We start from the raw sequence: 19,145 nt of genomic DNA, 5'->3' as shown, positions 1-19,145 counted from the left end.
GGCTCTGGTGTGTCTACTGCGGCAATGCCTCCAGAAGTGCCCCCCTTTCTTTTGCTGGGTCCTTTAGGACTAGCGAGAATAGGTTTGTTGGGGGTTTGCCTTGAGGGAGCTGGAGCTGGGTATTCGGCTGCATACCCCTCAGCCATGATTGCGGCAATGATATCAAGCATATGCTTTGTCTCGGTGGGTGTACGAGTAACCCTAGCTGCTGCAACTTCCAATTCTGCATCAATGTGCTCAGCTTCATCGTTGGATGCAGGAGGGGTAATTACTTTCTCTTTGCCCTTTCGAGAGAGGAATGGAATGTGAGGCTCCTCTGCAGGTTCGTCTTCCCCTTCTCGTATGATGTGCTTTTTCCTGGACTTAAAAGAGGTCCTGGCTGAGGGTTCTTCGAGTTCTTTCTCATGCTTTTCCTCCTCCTCTATCGGGGAACTGTCAGTTGTAGACTGGACTCCCTGTTCTTTATCCTGGTCTGACTGGTTATCAGCATCTATATCAGCATCTGCTTGCGGTTCTGCTGTTGTTTCTTCCTCTGGTTCATCTGTGTTAGTAACATCTCACTAACTTCTATAATAGAGATACCAAAATTGTACTGCTGTAGCAGTGAATCAAGGAAATTGTGGTGGGTACTTTTTATATATACAACAAATTGGTGTAGGTGGTCCTCCAAGTGCTGCAAATAGCTCCAACACAAGGTCTCGGGGGTGGTTACAAAACTCCAGCCACCCGTGCTTTGCTGCAGCATCGTATAATGATTACACAATTCTAGAGGGTTGAGGTGGGAACTGAAACCATTTTTCTTCCAAAATCTTGCGCGGTTCAATAAATTCTTCATACTTCTCTTTCGCATGGTAACTTTAAAATCGTGATGGATCGTTTAGTTGGCTGGCTGTCCTTTTATACCTTGGCATTACTGCAGCAGTAGGATAACTGTGGTAATATGTTCAAGAGTGAAACGAGGAGGAGAGGTTATAAAGTAGAGGGGTTGTGACTGCGAAGGGAAAAGAAAATAGTGTTAGAGGTCAACATGCACAGTGAAACTCTTATATAGGTGGAAATAAATAAAATAAATCCGATAAAAGAGATAAATTAGGGAAGAATTTTTGAATTTATTAAGCATATCCCATAAAAAATAGGAAAGAGATATTGATGCAGTTATTTAAGTGATTATGCATTCTTCCCCAATCTCTATCTGAGTTCACCCAACTAGCTGTCACATGTTATCTCCAACGGTAAAATGTGAGGCTCCGTAGTTAAGTTACTGTAATAATAAAATTGGTTGTTACAGGAACAAAATGTATGCTCTAGCAATCTGCACAACAATCTCCTCAGATAGTTGCTGTCAAGTAACTTGCCTTTGTAACCTGTTAACATTACAACACCAATTGTCAGTATTGAATCCAACTCTAAGAATTGCGTGACTTGGCATGTTTCATTTTTTTTAAATAAAACAATAAAAGATAAAAATTAAACAATCCTAACTAAGAAAAATAATAAATAAAAAATACTACAACAAAAACATAGAGGATCCACTTCATTCGAAATGATTGCCTTAGCAATGAGTTGCCTCCCATTCAGCGCTTGATTTAAGGTCCTTCAGCCTGACCTTTTTTTAATGCTCACAATGCCGGTTCACTAAGGAGTAAGACCTCCTTTGAACAATCTGTAACTGAATGCATGTAATGTTTAACTCTGTGCCCATTAACTTTGAATTCTTGGCCTGTCTTTTCATCTAAGAGATCAACAGCCCCATGAGGGTAAATTCTGAGCAGCTTGAAAGGTCCAGACCATCTAGATTTCAGCTTTCCTGGAAATAGTCTTAACCTGGTATTATAGAGCAGAACTAGTTGACCAGGGATTAATTTTCTTTGTTGGATGTGCTTGTCATGCCATTGTTTTGTTCTCTCCTTATAGATTCTTGCATTTTCATATGAGAATAACCGTAATTCATCAAGTTCACGTAGTTGAAGTGTCCTCTGCTCTGTTGCAGCATGTATATCCCAATTTAATTACTTCAGTGCCCACTATGCTTTGTGCTCCAGCTCGAGTAGCAAGTGGCAAGCTTTCCCATACACAATTCGGTGGGGAGACATACCAAGTGGTGTTTTGTATGCTATTCTGAAAGCCCATAAAGAGTTATGTAATCGCAATGACCAATCCTTTCTTGAAGGATTCACTACCTTTTCTAGAATCTTCTTAATCTCCCTATTAGATACTTTTGCCTGGCCATTGGATTGTGGGTGATATGCTGTTCGTAATTTTGTGTTTGACTTTATACTTGGCCATTGCTGCAGCAAATGTTTTGTTGCAGAAATGAGTACCCTCATCACTAATAATTGCTCGTGGAGTGCCAAACCTGGAAAAAAATATTTTTCTAAAGAAAATTCACCATTACTCTAGCATCATTGATGGGTAATGCTACAGCTTCTACCCACTTGGAGACATAATCCACAGCAACCAGGATATAGAAATTCTCAAAGGATGGTGGGAAATGGCCCATGAAGTCTATTCCCCATACATAAAAAATCTCCACTTCCAGAATATTTGTTAATGGCATTTCATGTCTTTGAGTTATGTTTCCTGTCTTTTGGCACTAGTCACAACATTTAGCAAACTCATAAGTATCCTTAAAAACAGAAAGCTACCATTCTTGGACACTCTATGACCCAACACTATGCCTTCTTGCACCATGAAGTGGCATTTTTCCTAATTGAGTACTAAGTTAGTCATCTCACATCTTTTAAGAACTTCTTCCAAGTTGTGTAAACAATCAGTGTACGTTTCTCTAAAGACTGAGAAATCATCCATAAAGACTTCCAATGTTTGCTCCACCATATATGAGAAAATAGACATTATACATCCCTAGAAATTTACTGGAGCATTGCACATACCAAAGGGCATTCTTTTAAAGGCAAAAGTTCCATAAGGACAGGTGAATGTAGTCTTTTCCTGATCTTCTGGGGCTATAACAATTTGGTTGTAACCTAAATACCCATCTAGGAAACAATAGTATTGTTTTCTAGTAAATCTGTCCAACATTTGATCTATAAATGAAAGTGGAAGTGATCTTTCCGTGTGGCTTTGTTGAGCTTCTTGTAATCCGTACATACCCTTCATCCAGTCATTGTTCTTGTAGGATTAAGTTCAATCTTTTCATTTGCTATTACTGTTATTCCTCATTTCTTTGGAACACATTGTACTAGGCTCACCCATGAACTATCTGATATCGGGTATATGATCCTAGCATCTAGCCATTTGATGATTTATTTCTTCACAACTTCCTTCATAATGGGGTTTAGCCTTCTCTGTTGCTCTACTGAATTGCTGTAGCAGTCTTCTAACAGAATTTTATGTATGCATATGGATGGGCTGATCCCTTTAATGTCTGCCATAGTCCATCCAATTATTTTTCTATATTTCCTAAGCACATCTACCGGACTTCTTTTTTTATCTGCATCTAAAGAAGATGAAATGATTACAGGAAGTGTATTGTTCTCACCAAGATATGAATATTTCAAATGTGAAGGTAACAATTTTAATTCAAGAGTAAGAGATGATTCAATAGATGGTAAAGTTGATTTTACGTGCCTGTCTGAAAGATTTAGAGGTTCGATAAATCTGCTATGTCTTTTAGATTGCATTTCTCCTATCCAATCTATCTAGTTTGCTGCAATATTTTCTTCTTCAAAGCTTTCAAAGGTGGCAGCTTTGATAACCTCTTTACTGCAGCATCTATTTATTCTGTCTGCCACAGCAAGGTCCACAACACTTAAAAAATTACAATCTTCTGCCTTATCAGGACTCTTAATAGCTTCTAATACATTGAAGGTGACTTGTTGGTCATTCACCCTCATGGTTAGCTCTTCTTTCTGAACATCTATCACAGTCTTCCTAGTTGCCAGGAAAGGTCTTCCAAATATAATTGGTACCTCTTTATCAGTCTCAAAGTCTAGTACAATGAAATCCATTGGAAAGATGAATTTGTCAACCTTCACCAATACATCTTCAATCTTTCTTTCATGGTATGCATGAGATCTGTCAGCCAACTGCAGAGTGACTGTTGTTGGCTTGCACTCTCCTACTCCTAATTGCTTAAATAGAGATAATGACATTAGATTAATGCTGGCTCCCAAGTCACAGAGTGCTCTGCCATTGTACTTAGTTCCAATTGAACATGATATTATGAAGCTTCCTGGATCCTTCAATTTTTTAGCAATCTTACTCTGAAACAGGTGACTGCATTCCTGTGTTAAAGCAACAGTTTCAAATTCTCCCAACCTTTTTTTTCTTTTTAAACATCTTTTAGAAATTTCACATAATTAGGCATTTGTTCTAATGCTTCCACAAAAGGTATGTTGATGTGTAACTTTTTTAGCACTTCTAGGAATTTGCTAAACTATTTGTCTTGTTTTTGTTTCTAGAATCTCTGTGGGAAATAAGGTGGATGCCTAAATTGTTGTACAGCTTCAAGAGGTACCAATATCTGCTCCTTTGATTTATTGTAATTTGTCACCACTAGTGTTGCAACATCTTCTTCAGCAGGTATTGGGTGATTTTCTTCCAAGGTTGCTGTAGCTTGACCACTAGTGCCAGTATCTTAATGGCTGGGTTGCTGTAACATCATTTCATCTTGAGGTGGTTCTTGTGAGGAGTTAAGTTCCAACCTCTTTTTAGTCACATCAACAACAATATCAACATTCTTCCCAGATCTTAAGTTGATTACTTTACAGTGTTCTTTACCTCTCTTCTTGGATTTTCTGTATTGTTGGGTAAACTTCCCTAAGATCTACTACTCATTACTGTGGCAAGCTGTCCAATTTGGTTTTTCAGGTTTCTCAGAGATACAGCTTGACTTTGCACAATTGCTTCATTCTTCATGATATATTCCTTAATAAGTGTTTCCAATGAGGTGATTTGATCATGGCTAGTGTGTTTTGCTCTTGATTTTACTGATGAAAACCATGTGGCTGAGCATGTCTGTTCTGTCCACTAGGTGCTGGAGCATGCTGATTTTGATTGCTCCATGAGAAATTTGGGTGTTGATTCCATCTAGGGTTGTAAGTACTTGAATATAGTTGTTCTAGGGCTGTCGGTTGAAGTTGCCCACATAGTTTACTAATGCTGGATTTCCTAGACAGTTGTCAAATACATGCTCATCACCACAATACACACAAGATAGTTCAACAACTTGCTTTACTACTGCAGAAGTAGAAGTCATGACTTTTACCATGTTTGTCAATAATGTTACTTGAGCTGACAGTGCTGTAATTGCATCTATATTATGTACCCCTGCTGCTCCTCTTGCTACAGTTTTTCAGTTGATGGCCACTGGTAGTTATTGTTAGGAATTCTCTCTAAAATTTCATAAGCTTCAGTGTAAGATTTGGATAATAAGGCTTCATTTGCTGAAGCATCGACCATCAATCTTGTACTTGGTTTCAACCCATTGTAAAAGGTTTCTAGCTGTATGCAACAGGGAATGCCATGATGAGGGCATCTTCTGAGAAACTCTTTAAATCTCTCATAAGTCTCAAACAAGCTCTCATCTTCAAGTTGATGAAAAGAGGTGATCTCATTCCGCAATTTTGCATTCTTGGTTGGTGGAAAATATTTCATTACGAATTTGTCAGCCAAGTCATTCCATGTAGTGATAGAATCAAATGGTAAGGAATTCAACCATGCTCTTGCTCGATCTCTTAAGGAGTAAGAAAAAAGCCTCAGTCTCAAAGCATCCTGCGTTGTTCCAGCAGTTTTAAAAGCATCACTTACTTCCAAAAACAACTTAAAATGGAGATGAGGATCTTCAGATGGCAGTCCATTAAATTGACCCACTGTTTACAACATTTGAAACATTACCGGTTTAAGTTCAAAGTTGGCAGCTTCCACTTCAGGTCTGACTATTCCAGGATGTACAACTTGAGGAGTTAATACAGCATAATCTCTAATAACCATATCTCTATCGTCTGCCATGTAAATGATATTGTTGTTGCCTGGTTGTCTTTGATTAACGTGCCCATTTTGCCCCTCTTGAATATTGACAGGTTGTAGTGGCCCGTGAAGATCCAAGTTTCCCACATCTTGCAAGTTATCCATTTTTGAAACAGTTTTTGAATTTCTTCGCTCTCTTCGCAATCTCCTTACAGTCCTTTCAATCTCATGATCAAATTGAAATTCAACAGATCTGTCTTTGCGCATGCAAGTCATGATCTGTCAATAAATAGAATGAATTAGATCAAGTTGGCACTTGTCAAGATTGACTTCACACTTCGAAAATAAACAATCAATCCCCATCAACGGCGCCAAAAACTTGTTGTTTAATTTAACTCAATTGTTATTGATGTCATGTGCAAGTGTACACAATAAGTAATAAAATGATGAATATTCAAGATCGTCTCCACAGGGACTGATATTACTTGCAATGCTATAGCTATCATGACAGTGCAAATTTCTTTTATCTAAAGAGAAATCTAATTAAAGTTTATTACTATCGAAATTAACAATTTTAATAAAATAAATGCAGTAATAAAGTAAATTAGATGAATTGCGTAAAAAAGAATTTAATGAGAATGAGGTAGCTGAATGATCAAACTCTATTCATGGGCTGACTGTTCTGTTCAAATAAACACCAGTTATTACAGCAATTCTCACAGCACAGGGCAGAATTATTTTGCATCCTTAGCTGTCGCTTGTTGGACTTGTCATACCCTTAAGCACCCTAACAATGACCAGTTGTCATTTCACCTAAGATATGGCATTATGAACATACACCCCCTCTACCCTACAAGGTGAATCCCTGTATCTAGTTCTTCACAAATCTTAACTTAAGTGTGGCCCTTTTGGGGCTCAAGTTAAACTCAATCCAAGGAACTTAAATTAAGATCAAGTATTACTCTAATAATTTCTACTAAGACATGCCCTTTTGCGGCTCTCTCTTAGCTTGAACCATTAAATGAGAGGTCAACAGAAATAATGATTCTAATATAAGCTATTAGAGCAAAATGCTACAACAATCTTTCAGCAACTCATAAGAACAATCAAGAACCCATTGAGATTGTTTGTCACTCAATTACAATCAAATTTAGTTCATACTTTGGAAAAGAAAAACAAACAGCAAAGTATCAGTGATGAAATACATCGGTTCAATCAAAGAGTAAGAAAGGGGATAAGTAAAGAATGATGAAAATTGAATCCAAATAGTTTTGCTAATCTCTTCACTGGTGCAGACTTGTTCTCCTTTGAATTCTAATTTCTCCTTCTTTTCCTCTTAATTTCTTCGCTGTTAATTCACCACCCCCTTTACCATATGATGCGTGCTCCTCTTATAACTGAAAACTAGGGTAAACAGAAGCCCAGGGCACGCATAAGTCAGATTAGGAAACTACAGATCTTGATTCTGCAAGTATCCCGTGCTAAATTTTCTCTGTCGTTGTTCCAAGATTGCTACAGCAATGATTGCTACAGCAATGATTGCTACAACAACAGCTACAACACTACATTGTTCTAGATTTGTTTCAATTCTTTTGTAGCCATGTTCTTCCTCATTTTTACAAGCCTATTGCATCAACACTCCTTCCATGAGATATGAGCTTCTAGACACCTACAATTATGCACACAATTTAAGCACGAATTATTCTAAATTAAGCAAAATTTATTAAGACTAAACTAAAATGAGTGTTTGTACAAAATGTAACAAAAATGCAATAGAAACACATCATTTACTCTCTAAGTGATATTGATTTAAGTCTAGAATTTTCATAATAACTCTCGTTTCATAGAGTTATCACACATAGACGGTGTTTACTTTCCTCCCCTTAACTAACACTAAGGAGCCTTTGGTGAGCTTCCATACTCCTTCACCAAATTAGTTGGTATAACTATCATCATCAAGCTTGCCTGTAGAGATCAAATTAAGAAGGATATATGGTACATGTTTGACATCTTTAAGCAATAACTTAGAGCCAATGCTGGTTTCCAAGGAAATATCTTATATTCCCACAATCTTTAGCAACAACAATTTTGGTCTTTAGCCCTAATTTAACCCATTGCCCTCTCAAAGTCATATTGATTTACAGCCCTACAAGCTTTCCAGAATAACCCCATCACATTCAAACCAGGAAACCTGCACTTCTAATTGGCAAAGATATGCTTAGCACAATATCTAGTGCTAGCATTAGGCTAATATTTTTTTAGTCGCCATAAAAGACCTTTTTGTCTATAACTAATAATAGTCACAGGCTTATGATCATCGACCCCAATGAATTCATATAAAAAAGATAAAAAAATAACCCCAACTATCATAGTTTTCTGCCTCATATATGCAAAAAGCCAATGGCAAAATTCCACTGTCAGCATCTAATGCAACAGCAGATAACAATAGTCCCCTATATGGCCCATTCAAGTGACACCCATCCAATCTTATGAAAGGTCTACACCCAGTTAGGTACCCCACTTTAAGTGCGGGAAATGATAAAAAAAACCTTTGAAAAACTGGGCTATTTGACAATGGCCTATCAACTTTAGCTTGACACAAGCACCTCTACTCATTTTCATAGCAAGCAACATGGTCAGCACCTAGGTTTTTTAGTGCAATTTCTTTTGCCCTGTATAGTTCTTGTTTGTCACATTCAATCCTATGTTTATCTTTTAGCTCTCTCATTATGACATGTACATCATCCAATGTGCTATTGCATCTTTGTTAACTTATTTAATCTGACAATCATGTTTCCCTTTAATATACCAAATTTTAAAAGTTATCTCGTCAACCATCGATGAAGCACTAAGTTTCCAAGTGCATTTTAGATTGACACAATACCTAACACCATCATTTTTAATCCTATTCAACTAAAAATCCTCTTGGATTGCATACTTCATTATAACCTCTCTTAATAATGCAACAGATTCAAAGGTATTTCCTACTTTTAGACTAATTAAACTATTTGGATTTGGCTTCTACTCATTATCAACAATGGATTCATACATCTGTGAGAGACCATTCTCTTCATTAGATGAGTGCCCTCCGATATAGCCATCCTCACTAAATTTTTCAAACTTATCACTACCCACACTAACTGCTATATTGATAGGATTTTCATATCCTATTACAACATTTTCACGACATGACTGACCACCTGACCTAGTGTGCACCTCAAACTCAATGACATGACAACTATTGATAAAAAAAAAACTCCTAAAAAACCCAATACAATTCACTATCGTTTGAAATTAGCTTTTTCTGCCTACTTGTAGTCCATGGCAATACAATAGAAATTTCAATCATATCCATTTCATTATGTCCATGCTTAACCATGACTTCTTGAATTTCATGAAACAACCTAATAATCTTATATTCCTTTGGTTCTCTATATCCTATCTCATACCCCACCCCATTAATTTTAACTGAAAAATAAAAGGTAACATGGCTACTTGCATCAATTTTAAACCAAAAGTATTGCAACAAAAAAGGATAAACCAATACAATTTTATTTAGCAAAGAACAAAAAAACTTAACCTAAATGAAATATACATGTAATTCGGCTAAAAAAAGTACAAAAGCAAATTCAGTCTAAAACATATAAAAAATAAAAACTAAAAAGAAAAAATAACCCAACAAAAAGAAAGAAAGTAGCAACTATCGTGAATTTAGTCTAATATATAGAAAAATTACCACTCATAAGAACACATAGAATTCAATTTTACATGAACAAAGAAGCAAATACAATGAATTCAATCTTATTAATATAACAATACCAATTGGTTGAAATGAATACAAATATAATTATGGCGTATTTAGTCTAATAATTACATAAAGAGCAAATTAAAAACAATGTATTAACAAAATACAACATTCAATAAAAAAAATCCACCAATAATTAAACATAGTTTGTCATTTAGAAAAATAGACTTGAAAAACCTAATTTTTCACAACGATCACTAAATATGGAAACAATTTTATCAGAAAACGCTTGCAAAAATCACTAAAAAAATAGAGTTACTAACCTTTAAACTTAGGTTCTCTCCAGTACTTGAACTCAACCAATGCTAACAAAGCTTTGGTCAAAATCACAGTAGATTTATACAATATTTTTGGCACCATCCCACGTTCTCTCGATCTCTCCTCTCACACGAAGAATATGGCAGCTTTTATAGGTTTTTTTTTTTTTCGTTTGCAAGAACTGATCCTTAACTTAATTAGGTTAATTGAATTTACTTTAAACTATTGCCACATGTCAAAAATAAAGAATGAGGAAGGGCTCAATTGTTGTTTTACTAAAATGTCCTCAACGTTGTTAATATTTTTAAGGGAAATTATCCACCGTCCACCCGTTTTTTCACCGTTTTTCAAAAATACACAATTCTTTTTTTTTTTTTGGCTGGAATCCACCTGAAATTACATTTCTTTTCACTTTTCCACTTCCGTTTGGAGACCGTTATAACTTTGCTAACATCATAAGGGTAAAATCATCATTTTACAACGACACAATGGTGGATAGGTGTAAAGCAATACAACTTCGAGTGGAGGTCAGCAAAAAAAAATTAAGAATTGTGTATTTCTGAAAAAATACAAAAAAAACAAGTGGTCGATGGATAAATTATCTTTTACATTTGAGGGTAAAAAAGTCATTTAAGCAATATTCCGTTAATTTCCTTAACGGATTCCAAACGGAAGTGGAAAAGTGAAAAGAAATGTAACTTCAGGTGGATTCCAGCAAAAAAAAAAAAAGAATTGTGTATTTTCGAAAAAGTTGGAAAAAACGGGTGGACGGTGGATAATTTCCCTATTTTTAACTAAGCAATTAAGTTAAGGACTTGAATGACATTAGTTTGTGCTTGAAAGAATTTAATTGATTCATTTAGTAAATTTCTAGTCTCTGAATTTTTTTCTAGAAAAAAATGAGGACTCAATTAAAAATTACCCATTAATTTATTACTAGTAAATAAAACAAAAACTTGCAAACATAACATAAAACTAGTAAATCATCAATAACTGTAAAATAAAACATAAATTTTGAAAATGAAACATAAGAATTGTAAAAAAAAGGTAAAATAAGTAAATTACTATAAAATTGATAAATTGATGTATTACTGGTAAATCAAATGAAAACTTATAAATATAATATAAAAAAGGTAAATCAACATTAAATGCAAAATAAAACATAAAGTTTGTAGATTATGCATAAAACTTATGAATAAAAGGCAAAATAAGTAAATTAATATAAGAGTTACTGTCAAAAACAAAAGTTTACAATTTTAAAATAAAAACTCGTTATAATATTTATTACCTCATATATTTATTATTTTTTAATTTAAATTGAATAATGTTAGTTTTACATTTATATAATACATGTGATGTTTAATTAAGGATGAAATTTATGCTAAAAATTGGATTTTGAAAAAAATATTATTTTAATATCTTTCATAGTTGTTGTAAGATGAAGTTATTTTTCATCTTTCTACACTTCTTCAACAACAACCTTAAATGGTCTCCAAATACTAGTAAAAAGTTTGAAACTACATAAAGTATACATAATATTCAAAAGGGGGATTGCCACTCTCCCCCCTACAGTAATTAACATATACCATTTACCCCCTTGCTGTTTTCTAATGGCCAAAAACCCCCTGACAGCGTAAGTTTATAATATTACCCTTATTTTTAACCACTCTTTTATTTGCATTTATTATAAATTAAATAAATTACATGAATAGAAACTAAATAAAAAAATAAGTATTAAAAATAAGAAATATATGTTTTGATATGAGCAAAAAAATTAATAATAAAATTTTTTTCTTGTAATTATTTATTTTGTGAACATTTTCTTATAATAAACATTTTGTAATATTTTAAAATTAAATGTAAAAAGTATAGGTAAAATATTTTATTATTTATATTATAATAAATTTTTATTTGTCATTCGAATTTTCTTATAATAATTGTTTTTATCATTTAATATAACTTTCTTATATATTTATTATAAGAAAATTTTCACAAAATAAATAAGTACAAGAAAAAAAATTTATTATTAATTTTTTTCTCATATCAAAACATATATTTCTTGTTTTTAATGCTTAATTTTTTATTTGGTTTCTATTCATGTGATTTATTTAATTTATAACAAATATAAATAAAAGAGTAGTTGAAAATAAGGGTAATATTGTACATTTATCCTATCAGGGGGGTTTTTGGTCATTATAAAAACAGTAGGGGGGAAAATGGTATATGTTGATTACTGTAGGGGGAAAATTGGCAATCTCCCTATTCAAAATTAGATCTAATTTTATTGATATATCTTTTCTTTTATTTTTACTTGATCCACATCAAGATAAATAATTGTGCTTAATTAACATGTGTAATAAATAGATATCATTATAATTGTTGTAAGATGACGTTATTTTACATATTTCTACACTTCTTCAACAACAACCTTAAGTGGTCTCCAAATACAAGTAAAAAGTTTGAAACTACATAAAGTATAGATAGTATTCAAAATTATATCTAATTTTATTGATATATCTTTTCTTTTATTTTTACTTGATCCACATCAAGATAAATAATTGCGCTTAATTAACATGTGTAATAAATAGATATCATTATAGAAAATGGGAAAAAAATGTATACAAATGTCCTAGAATAATTACAGAATTTATGGTAACCAATTCAATAAAACTTATTCCACTTTTTTTCTATATAATTTTTTTGTTTAGTTAAAGAAATTTTTTTTGTAACTGAATAAAATATTTTGCACTAAAATTATGTAGAAACAATATTAATTTTTTAAATAATTAATAATCTTTTATGAATTTACTGGTTTTACTTTACATTTACTAATTTTATGTGTAATTTTCATTACGGCATTATCGATAGAATTTCCCTTGAAATAATTAATCGAATCCACAATAAAATTCTTACTACTTAACTTACTTGATAAATTATTTTAATTGCCAACGGCTATGCAGCTTTGTTTGAATAAAGCCCTTTTGCATGGTTCCAGTACGTGGAAATTTGTCACAGAAATTTTGTAACTTAATTGATATGAAAATTTGTTTAATATTATCAAGTGAATTATTAATAATGATTAAAACTTATTATCATACTCAAGTATACATTAGCAAGAAATTTTGTACGAACATCTGCAATTGAGCATGACCCATAAAAATTGTTAACTATATATTTTTTAAGTTATATTAATTATTGGTTAATTAGACACTGATCTGCATGGATCCTCATGGATAAGTCTCTCGTTAATGCGCTCTGTAGTTGCACGAAAAATCCATGCAGAGTTTACAAAAACAATAGTCATCAATTTCAAACGTCAAAATCATCACCAAAGGAACGTAAAAAGTCAACGCAAGATAAGACGGTCTTGGGAAGTATATTAATTTTATTGAGAGATTACTAATTTCCCCCCTACAGTAATCAACATATATTATTTTTTTCCTACTATTTTTGTAATGGCCAAAACTTCCTCTGATAGTATAAGTGTACAATATTACCCTTATTTTCAACTACTCTTTTATTTATATTTATTATAAATTAAATAAATCACATGAATAGAAATCAAATAAAAAATTAAGCATTAAAAACAAGAAATATATGTTTTGATATGAGAAAAAAGAATTTAATTGATTCATTTAGTAAACTTCTGGTCTCTGAATTTTTTTTCTAGAGTTAATGAGGACTCAATTAAAAATTACCCATTAATCTATTACTAGTAAACAAAACAAAAACTTGCAAACATAACATAAAACTAGTAAATCATCAACAACTGTAAAATAAAACATAAATTTTGGAAATGAAAAATAAGAATTGTAAAAGGAAGGTATAATAAGTAAATTACTATGAAATTGATAAATTGATGTATTACTGGTAAATAAAATGAAAGCTTATACGTATAATATAAAAAAAGAAAATCAACATTAAATGCAAAATAAAACATAAAGTTTGTAGATTATGCATAAAACTTTTGAATAAAAGGCAAAATAAATAAATTAATATAAGAGTTATTGTCAGAAAAAAAGTTTACAATTTTAAAATAAAAACTCGTTATAATGTTTATTACCTTAAATATTTTGTTATTTTTTATTTTAAATATAACAATGGTAGTTTTGCATTTCTATAATACATGTGATGTTTAATTACGGATGAATTTTTTTTCTCAAAATCGGATTTTGAAAAAAAATATTATTTTAATATCTTTCATAGTTGTTGTAAGATAAGGTTATTTTACATCTTTCTACACGTCTTCAACAACAACCTTAAATGGTCTCCAAATACAAGTAAAAAGTTTGAAACTACATAAAGTATACATAATATTCAAAATTAGATCTAATTTTATTGATATCTCTTTTTTTTTTTACTTGATCCACATCAAGATAAATAATTGCACTTAATTAACATCTGTAATAAATAGATATCATTATAGAAAATGGGAAAAAAATGTATACAAATGCCCTAGACTAAATATAGAATTTATGGTAACCAATTCAATTAAACTTATTCCACTTTTTTTCAGTATAATTTTTTTGTTTAATTAATGAATTTTTTTGTTTAATTAAAGAAATTTGTTTTTGTAAATGAATAAAATATTTTCCACTAAAATTATGTAGAAACAATGTTAATTTTTTAAATAATTAATAATCTTTTATGAATTTACTGGTTTTACTTTATATTTACTAATTCTATTTGTAATTTACAATATTTATATTTATCATGGTATTGATGCCGTAAATTTCATTACATCATTTATCTATAAAATTTTCCTTGAAATAATTAATGAAATCCACAATCCAATTCTTACTACTTAACTTTATTGATAAATAATTTTAATTGCCAACGGCTATGCAGCTCTGTTTGAATAAAGCCCTTTTGCATGGTTCCAGTACGTGGAAATTTGTCACAGAAATTTTGTAACTTAATTGATATGAAAATTTGTTTAATATTATCAAGTGAATTATTAATAATGATTAAAACTTATTATCATACTCAGGCATACATTAGCAAGAAATTTTGTACGAACATCTGCAATTGAGCCTGACCCATAAAAATTATTAACTCTATATTTTTTAAGTTATATTAATTATTGGTTAATTAGACACTGATCTGCATGGACCCTCATGGATAAGTCTCTCGTTAATGTGCTCTGTAGTTGCACGAAAAATCCATGTCAGAGTTTACAAAAACAATAGTCATCAATTTCAAACGTCAAAATCATCACCAAAGGAACGTAAAAAGTCAATGCAAGATAAGACCATCTTGGGAAGTATATTAATTTTATTATACGTAAGAGGTCTCGCATTTGCATGCATAAAGGTTGAAAATTACAAATGACACACCGGAGATTTGATTGACACACACATCAACAATCCATATGCATGAAAATGACAAGAACTTAATTTTCTGTTTCTACGCGTGGCAGTTTATTTTTCTTAAAAAACAAAGATAAAAGAGAATAAAACGCAGCAACTCGATTGATCGCTATCTTGCTCCAAGTAAGCCTTCCATCAAACCCTTGCTTTCTTTATTCGGATACCATTCGCCTCTCCTACAAGAACAAATTAATCAATCTCTTTTATTTGTCACTTAATCAATAGGAACGCAATTAAACAGAACACGGTGCTTAAAATTGAAATGCTTAATGTAATTCTGAACTACTAGTCTTTACATGTACAGTTTTAAAAATAAATGAGATTACCATAAAAGCATGAGCTATTCATGGCCGCTTTCTAGTAGTAGTAAGGAGGAGGGGGAGATGCATAGACGTAAGGGTGAGGTGGTGGTGGGGACTTGGGGACAGGAGGTGGCGGGGAATAGGAAATTGGAGTTGGTGCCGGAGCAGGCACGTAGACTGGTGGAGGAGGTGGCGGGGGCAGGTAAACAGGGGGTGGTGGTGGAGAATTGTGAACCGGTGGCGGGGGTGGTGGAGACTTGTACTTGGGAGGGGGAGGAGATGTGTAGTAGTATTTGTTTGCGGAGGCTTCTAACGGCAAGTAGCTAAGAGAGACTGATACTACCAAAAGAGTGGCAAAGAGGCAGCCCATTTGAGACCCCATCGTTCAATAAAGTGGAGTTTCACTTGTGCTATAAACAAAGCTCGTTCCCCTCCTTATATAGACTTCCTTTTTACCTTCTCTACCAAACTTCTCATATTTAACCTTGACGTTAAACAATTTTATGTATGAAAAGGATGTCATCAAGTGGGACCAATTTGACTAAATTTAAAATTTATATGATTTTGTTTAGTGGCCAGCTGTTGGCCAAGCAGGGAATAAAGTAATTAACAGTCCGAGAGTCACGATCCTGTTAAAGATATGGCTTTTTGTTTTTTAATCAATGTAATAATTTGCGCAGGGGTCTTTGTGATTTATTTCAATAACGTTATTCTTCATGAAGAGCTTGAAAACATGTACTTAATTACCTAACTTATCATGAATGTTTTGGCCTTGGATCCAGGCGGCGAGACTTATTTTCAACGTCATTTCATTTATTTATTCATTTTCACTTCGCAGCTTATTAATTGTTTTAATTCCTCCAAAAACAAGTAGCTAGCGATATATTTAACATAGCTTTAATTTAAATTTCTTATGAATTCCTTTTAATGCTCTTATCTCACGGTGAAATTAATTTTCTCCTTGGGCATAGCAGAAGCAAAATAGTAGATATCGTTCAAGTACTGGATCAAGTCAATGCGATAAAGTTACGCTCTAATCGAAGTGTGATTAAACTCAAAGGGATTTTTAATACTGCGTTAAGCAAAGCTAGATGATGCTCTAATCAAACAACTTTAAAAGAGGGGTTTTTAATAGATAATACAAAAGGAAATTATAAAAGAGGGGTTTTTAATTGAATAACTGAAATTGAAGTTATAAAGTAATAACAAGATCTCTTTATTTATAATACAGTAAATATATTTTCCGAAGTTAGCTTAAAAAGAGAAAGTAAATTATAATTATAACATAAATAAAAGAAAACTAAGACACTTACTTTAATTAAAAAAAAAATATCAAAAGACCTAAAAATTAAAATTCTAAAATCCTAAAATAACATCCTACATCATTAACAAGCATAGGAAACAACCTAGTCATTATGTATTAACAAATTAGTTTAATTTGATTCGTTGTCGTTGATAGCTTGTGGATCTTTGAATATTCAACATCAACCAACACGTTAAGGACTTGTACATATAATTGAACAAAGTATGAAATTGTAAAATTAACCCTAAATACAAAAAAAAAAATCATATTTTAAAACATAAAATTTGTATGTAAAAAAATTATAACGCAACAATTAATTTACAAAATAAAAAGCAATATTAGTATTTATGCTACACTAGTCCCATAATTAGTGCCACAAGGACCGTTTTGCAATATATGCAAAATTTCTGTGAAATTGTATAATTTATATAATTCAAGGATTTTACCTTCTATTTTTGTTTAATTGATTTTGAATAACTGGATGATTTCTTCTTCCATCTCTTCTACATATATATTTAAAGTTTTATTATAATATTATGAAGATCTAAATGATTATTAAATTTATAAAGATTTATAAAACCTGAATATACTATAGCACCGGCATTTATAATTTATTGTCTCTCTTGAGATATAAACTAGATTTGTTCTTCCAACATATATATCCATGTGTCCAATCTATTTTCCCAACCAAGGTACATGCCATCAATGCTTTCACATAGATATTATAATCTAAATTGAGCATTCAGAATAAAAAATTTCACATCACTATTATTGTTATTATTAATCAATAGACTTATTATGGACGGTTTAGAGTCCTGTTATTTATTTTGCATCAATCTTGAATTATCTTAAGACCGGTTAAAATAGATTCTATTAATACTATTATATTTTCTTCCTTAAATGTGTCATGTATTTCATTGTTATCTTCAAAGTTTATTCTCTCCATATCTCTCTAAAAGATTGGGGATACACTTGGGTTAAGAGATTGGAGATAATCTCTAGATGTAAAGGTTGATTGACGCCTAAGAAGTCAATTGTAAGTGTTCTTGAAGCCTTGAAGGCTTGACTAGTGGAATGCCCAAGCTCGGTGTGCTTGGAGGCGTGGATGTAAGCAAGGTTGGCCGAACCACGTAAAACTCTCTGTGTTTTAATCTCTCTTCCTTTATCTTTTTATATTTTGGTTGATTTATTTATTATTGCTTTAGATTCGTTTAAGATTTGCATTAAGTTTTGATTAAGAATTGCATAATTTTTAGAAACCCAATTCACCCCCCTCTTGGGTTGGTTAGATATTATTTCACTAACATGCCTCTGTTTGTGCAAAATATAATAAGGTAATTTAGAGTACTAACCAGAGTACTCTTCCTCGAAATTCTAGAATAGGTTCGCTAGTTCCATGAGCCCATAGATTGGCCCATGCTCAGCACTGTTATAGCTCCACACATCATGCAAGATCACTCCCGCAACTATTCCACACGACCTAAAGCAACACATTGCCGACTAGCCCAATAAGATCTGCCTTAGTTCATTAGTTGAATAATTTGTTTTAATTCTAATTTATAATAAGAATGGCACTGATAAAATTACTGTAGCAATTCCTATAATAATAATCCTTGTGGAGACGATCTTGAATTTTTATCGTTATATTACTTGTTGTCTACATTTTCACATTGACACTAATAGCATTAGAAAATCGACAGCAAGTTTTTTGCGCCGTTGCCGGGGATTGGTGCTTATTGTGTTTTGTGAAATCAATTTTAGTTGGTACAGTGGAGTTCTTTGCCACCAGACTCCATCACCACATGGAATGATTTGGCTGACAAAATTTTGATGAAATATTTCCCACCAACAAAGAATACAAAGTTGAAGAATGAGATCACATCTTTCCATCAACTTGAAGATGAAAGCTTGTATGATGCATGAGAAAGATTGAAGGAGTTACTCAGGAGATGCCCTCATCATGGTATTCCTTATTGCATACAATTGGAAACTTTCTACAATGGGTTGAACTCAAGCACTAGGGGCTTTATTGTCTAACTCATATAATGAGGCTTATGAAATTTTGGAAAGGATAACTATCAATGGCCATCAACTAGACAAGCCACAGTGAGAGGAGCAGCAGGAGAACACAATGTGGAAGCACTGACAACATTAACAGCCCAAGTAACCTCATTGACAAA

The 19,145-nt window shown here is 32.5% G+C and overlaps 1 protein-coding gene, 1 long non-coding RNA gene and 2 other non-coding genes across 4 annotated transcripts; 1 reads left to right on the top strand and 3 right to left on the bottom strand.

Moving 5' to 3' along the window:
• Positions 1 to 3,659: 3,659 nt before the first annotated feature.
• Positions 3,660 to 4,878, bottom strand: LOC127900611 (uncharacterized). Its single transcript, XM_052435776.1, has 2 exons — positions 4,801 to 4,878; positions 3,660 to 4,223 (listed from the first exon to the last, which is right to left on the bottom strand). The coding sequence occupies exons 1-2, from the start codon at positions 4,876 to 4,878 to the stop codon at positions 3,660 to 3,662; spliced, it is 642 nt and encodes a 213-aa protein (XP_052291736.1).
• Positions 4,879 to 5,479: 601 nt separating this feature from the next.
• On the top strand, positions 5,480 to 5,586 carry LOC127901708 (small nucleolar RNA R71). The gene has a single exon (XR_008053952.1). It is a non-coding gene; the product is annotated as a small nucleolar RNA R71 (small nucleolar RNA).
• A 9,659-nt stretch (positions 5,587 to 15,245) lies between these two features.
• On the bottom strand, positions 15,246 to 16,186 carry LOC127901316 (uncharacterized). Its single transcript, XR_008053472.1, has 2 exons — positions 15,687 to 16,186; positions 15,246 to 15,536 (listed from the first exon to the last, which is right to left on the bottom strand). It is a non-coding gene; the product is annotated as an uncharacterized LOC127901316 (long non-coding RNA).
• A 2,639-nt stretch (positions 16,187 to 18,825) lies between these two features.
• Positions 18,826 to 18,932, bottom strand: LOC112498460 (small nucleolar RNA R71). Its single transcript, XR_003065771.2, has one exon. It is a non-coding gene; the product is annotated as a small nucleolar RNA R71 (small nucleolar RNA).
• Positions 18,933 to 19,145: the final 213 nt, after the last annotated feature.

Source organism: Citrus sinensis, chromosome 3 (assembly GCF_022201045.2).
Source record: "Citrus sinensis cultivar Valencia sweet orange chromosome 3, DVS_A1.0, whole genome shotgun sequence".
In the NCBI taxonomy this organism is placed as follows: domain Eukaryota; kingdom Viridiplantae; phylum Streptophyta; class Magnoliopsida; order Sapindales; family Rutaceae; genus Citrus; species Citrus sinensis.
Note: the sequence above shows the minus strand (reverse complement) of the source record. Positions and strands in the feature narration are given on the sequence as shown.

Excerpts from the sequence above, each read along its gene's own strand:
- LOC127900611 (XM_052435776.1), bottom strand. The coding sequence starts at position 4,878 with ATGAAGAATGAAGCAATTGTGCAAAGTCAAGCTGTATCTCTGAGAAAC. Across the intron at positions 4,224-4,800 it reads AAATTGGACAGCTTGCCACA|AGTAAGATTGCTAAAAAATT; the intron begins GTAATGAGTAGT and ends CACCTGTTTCAG.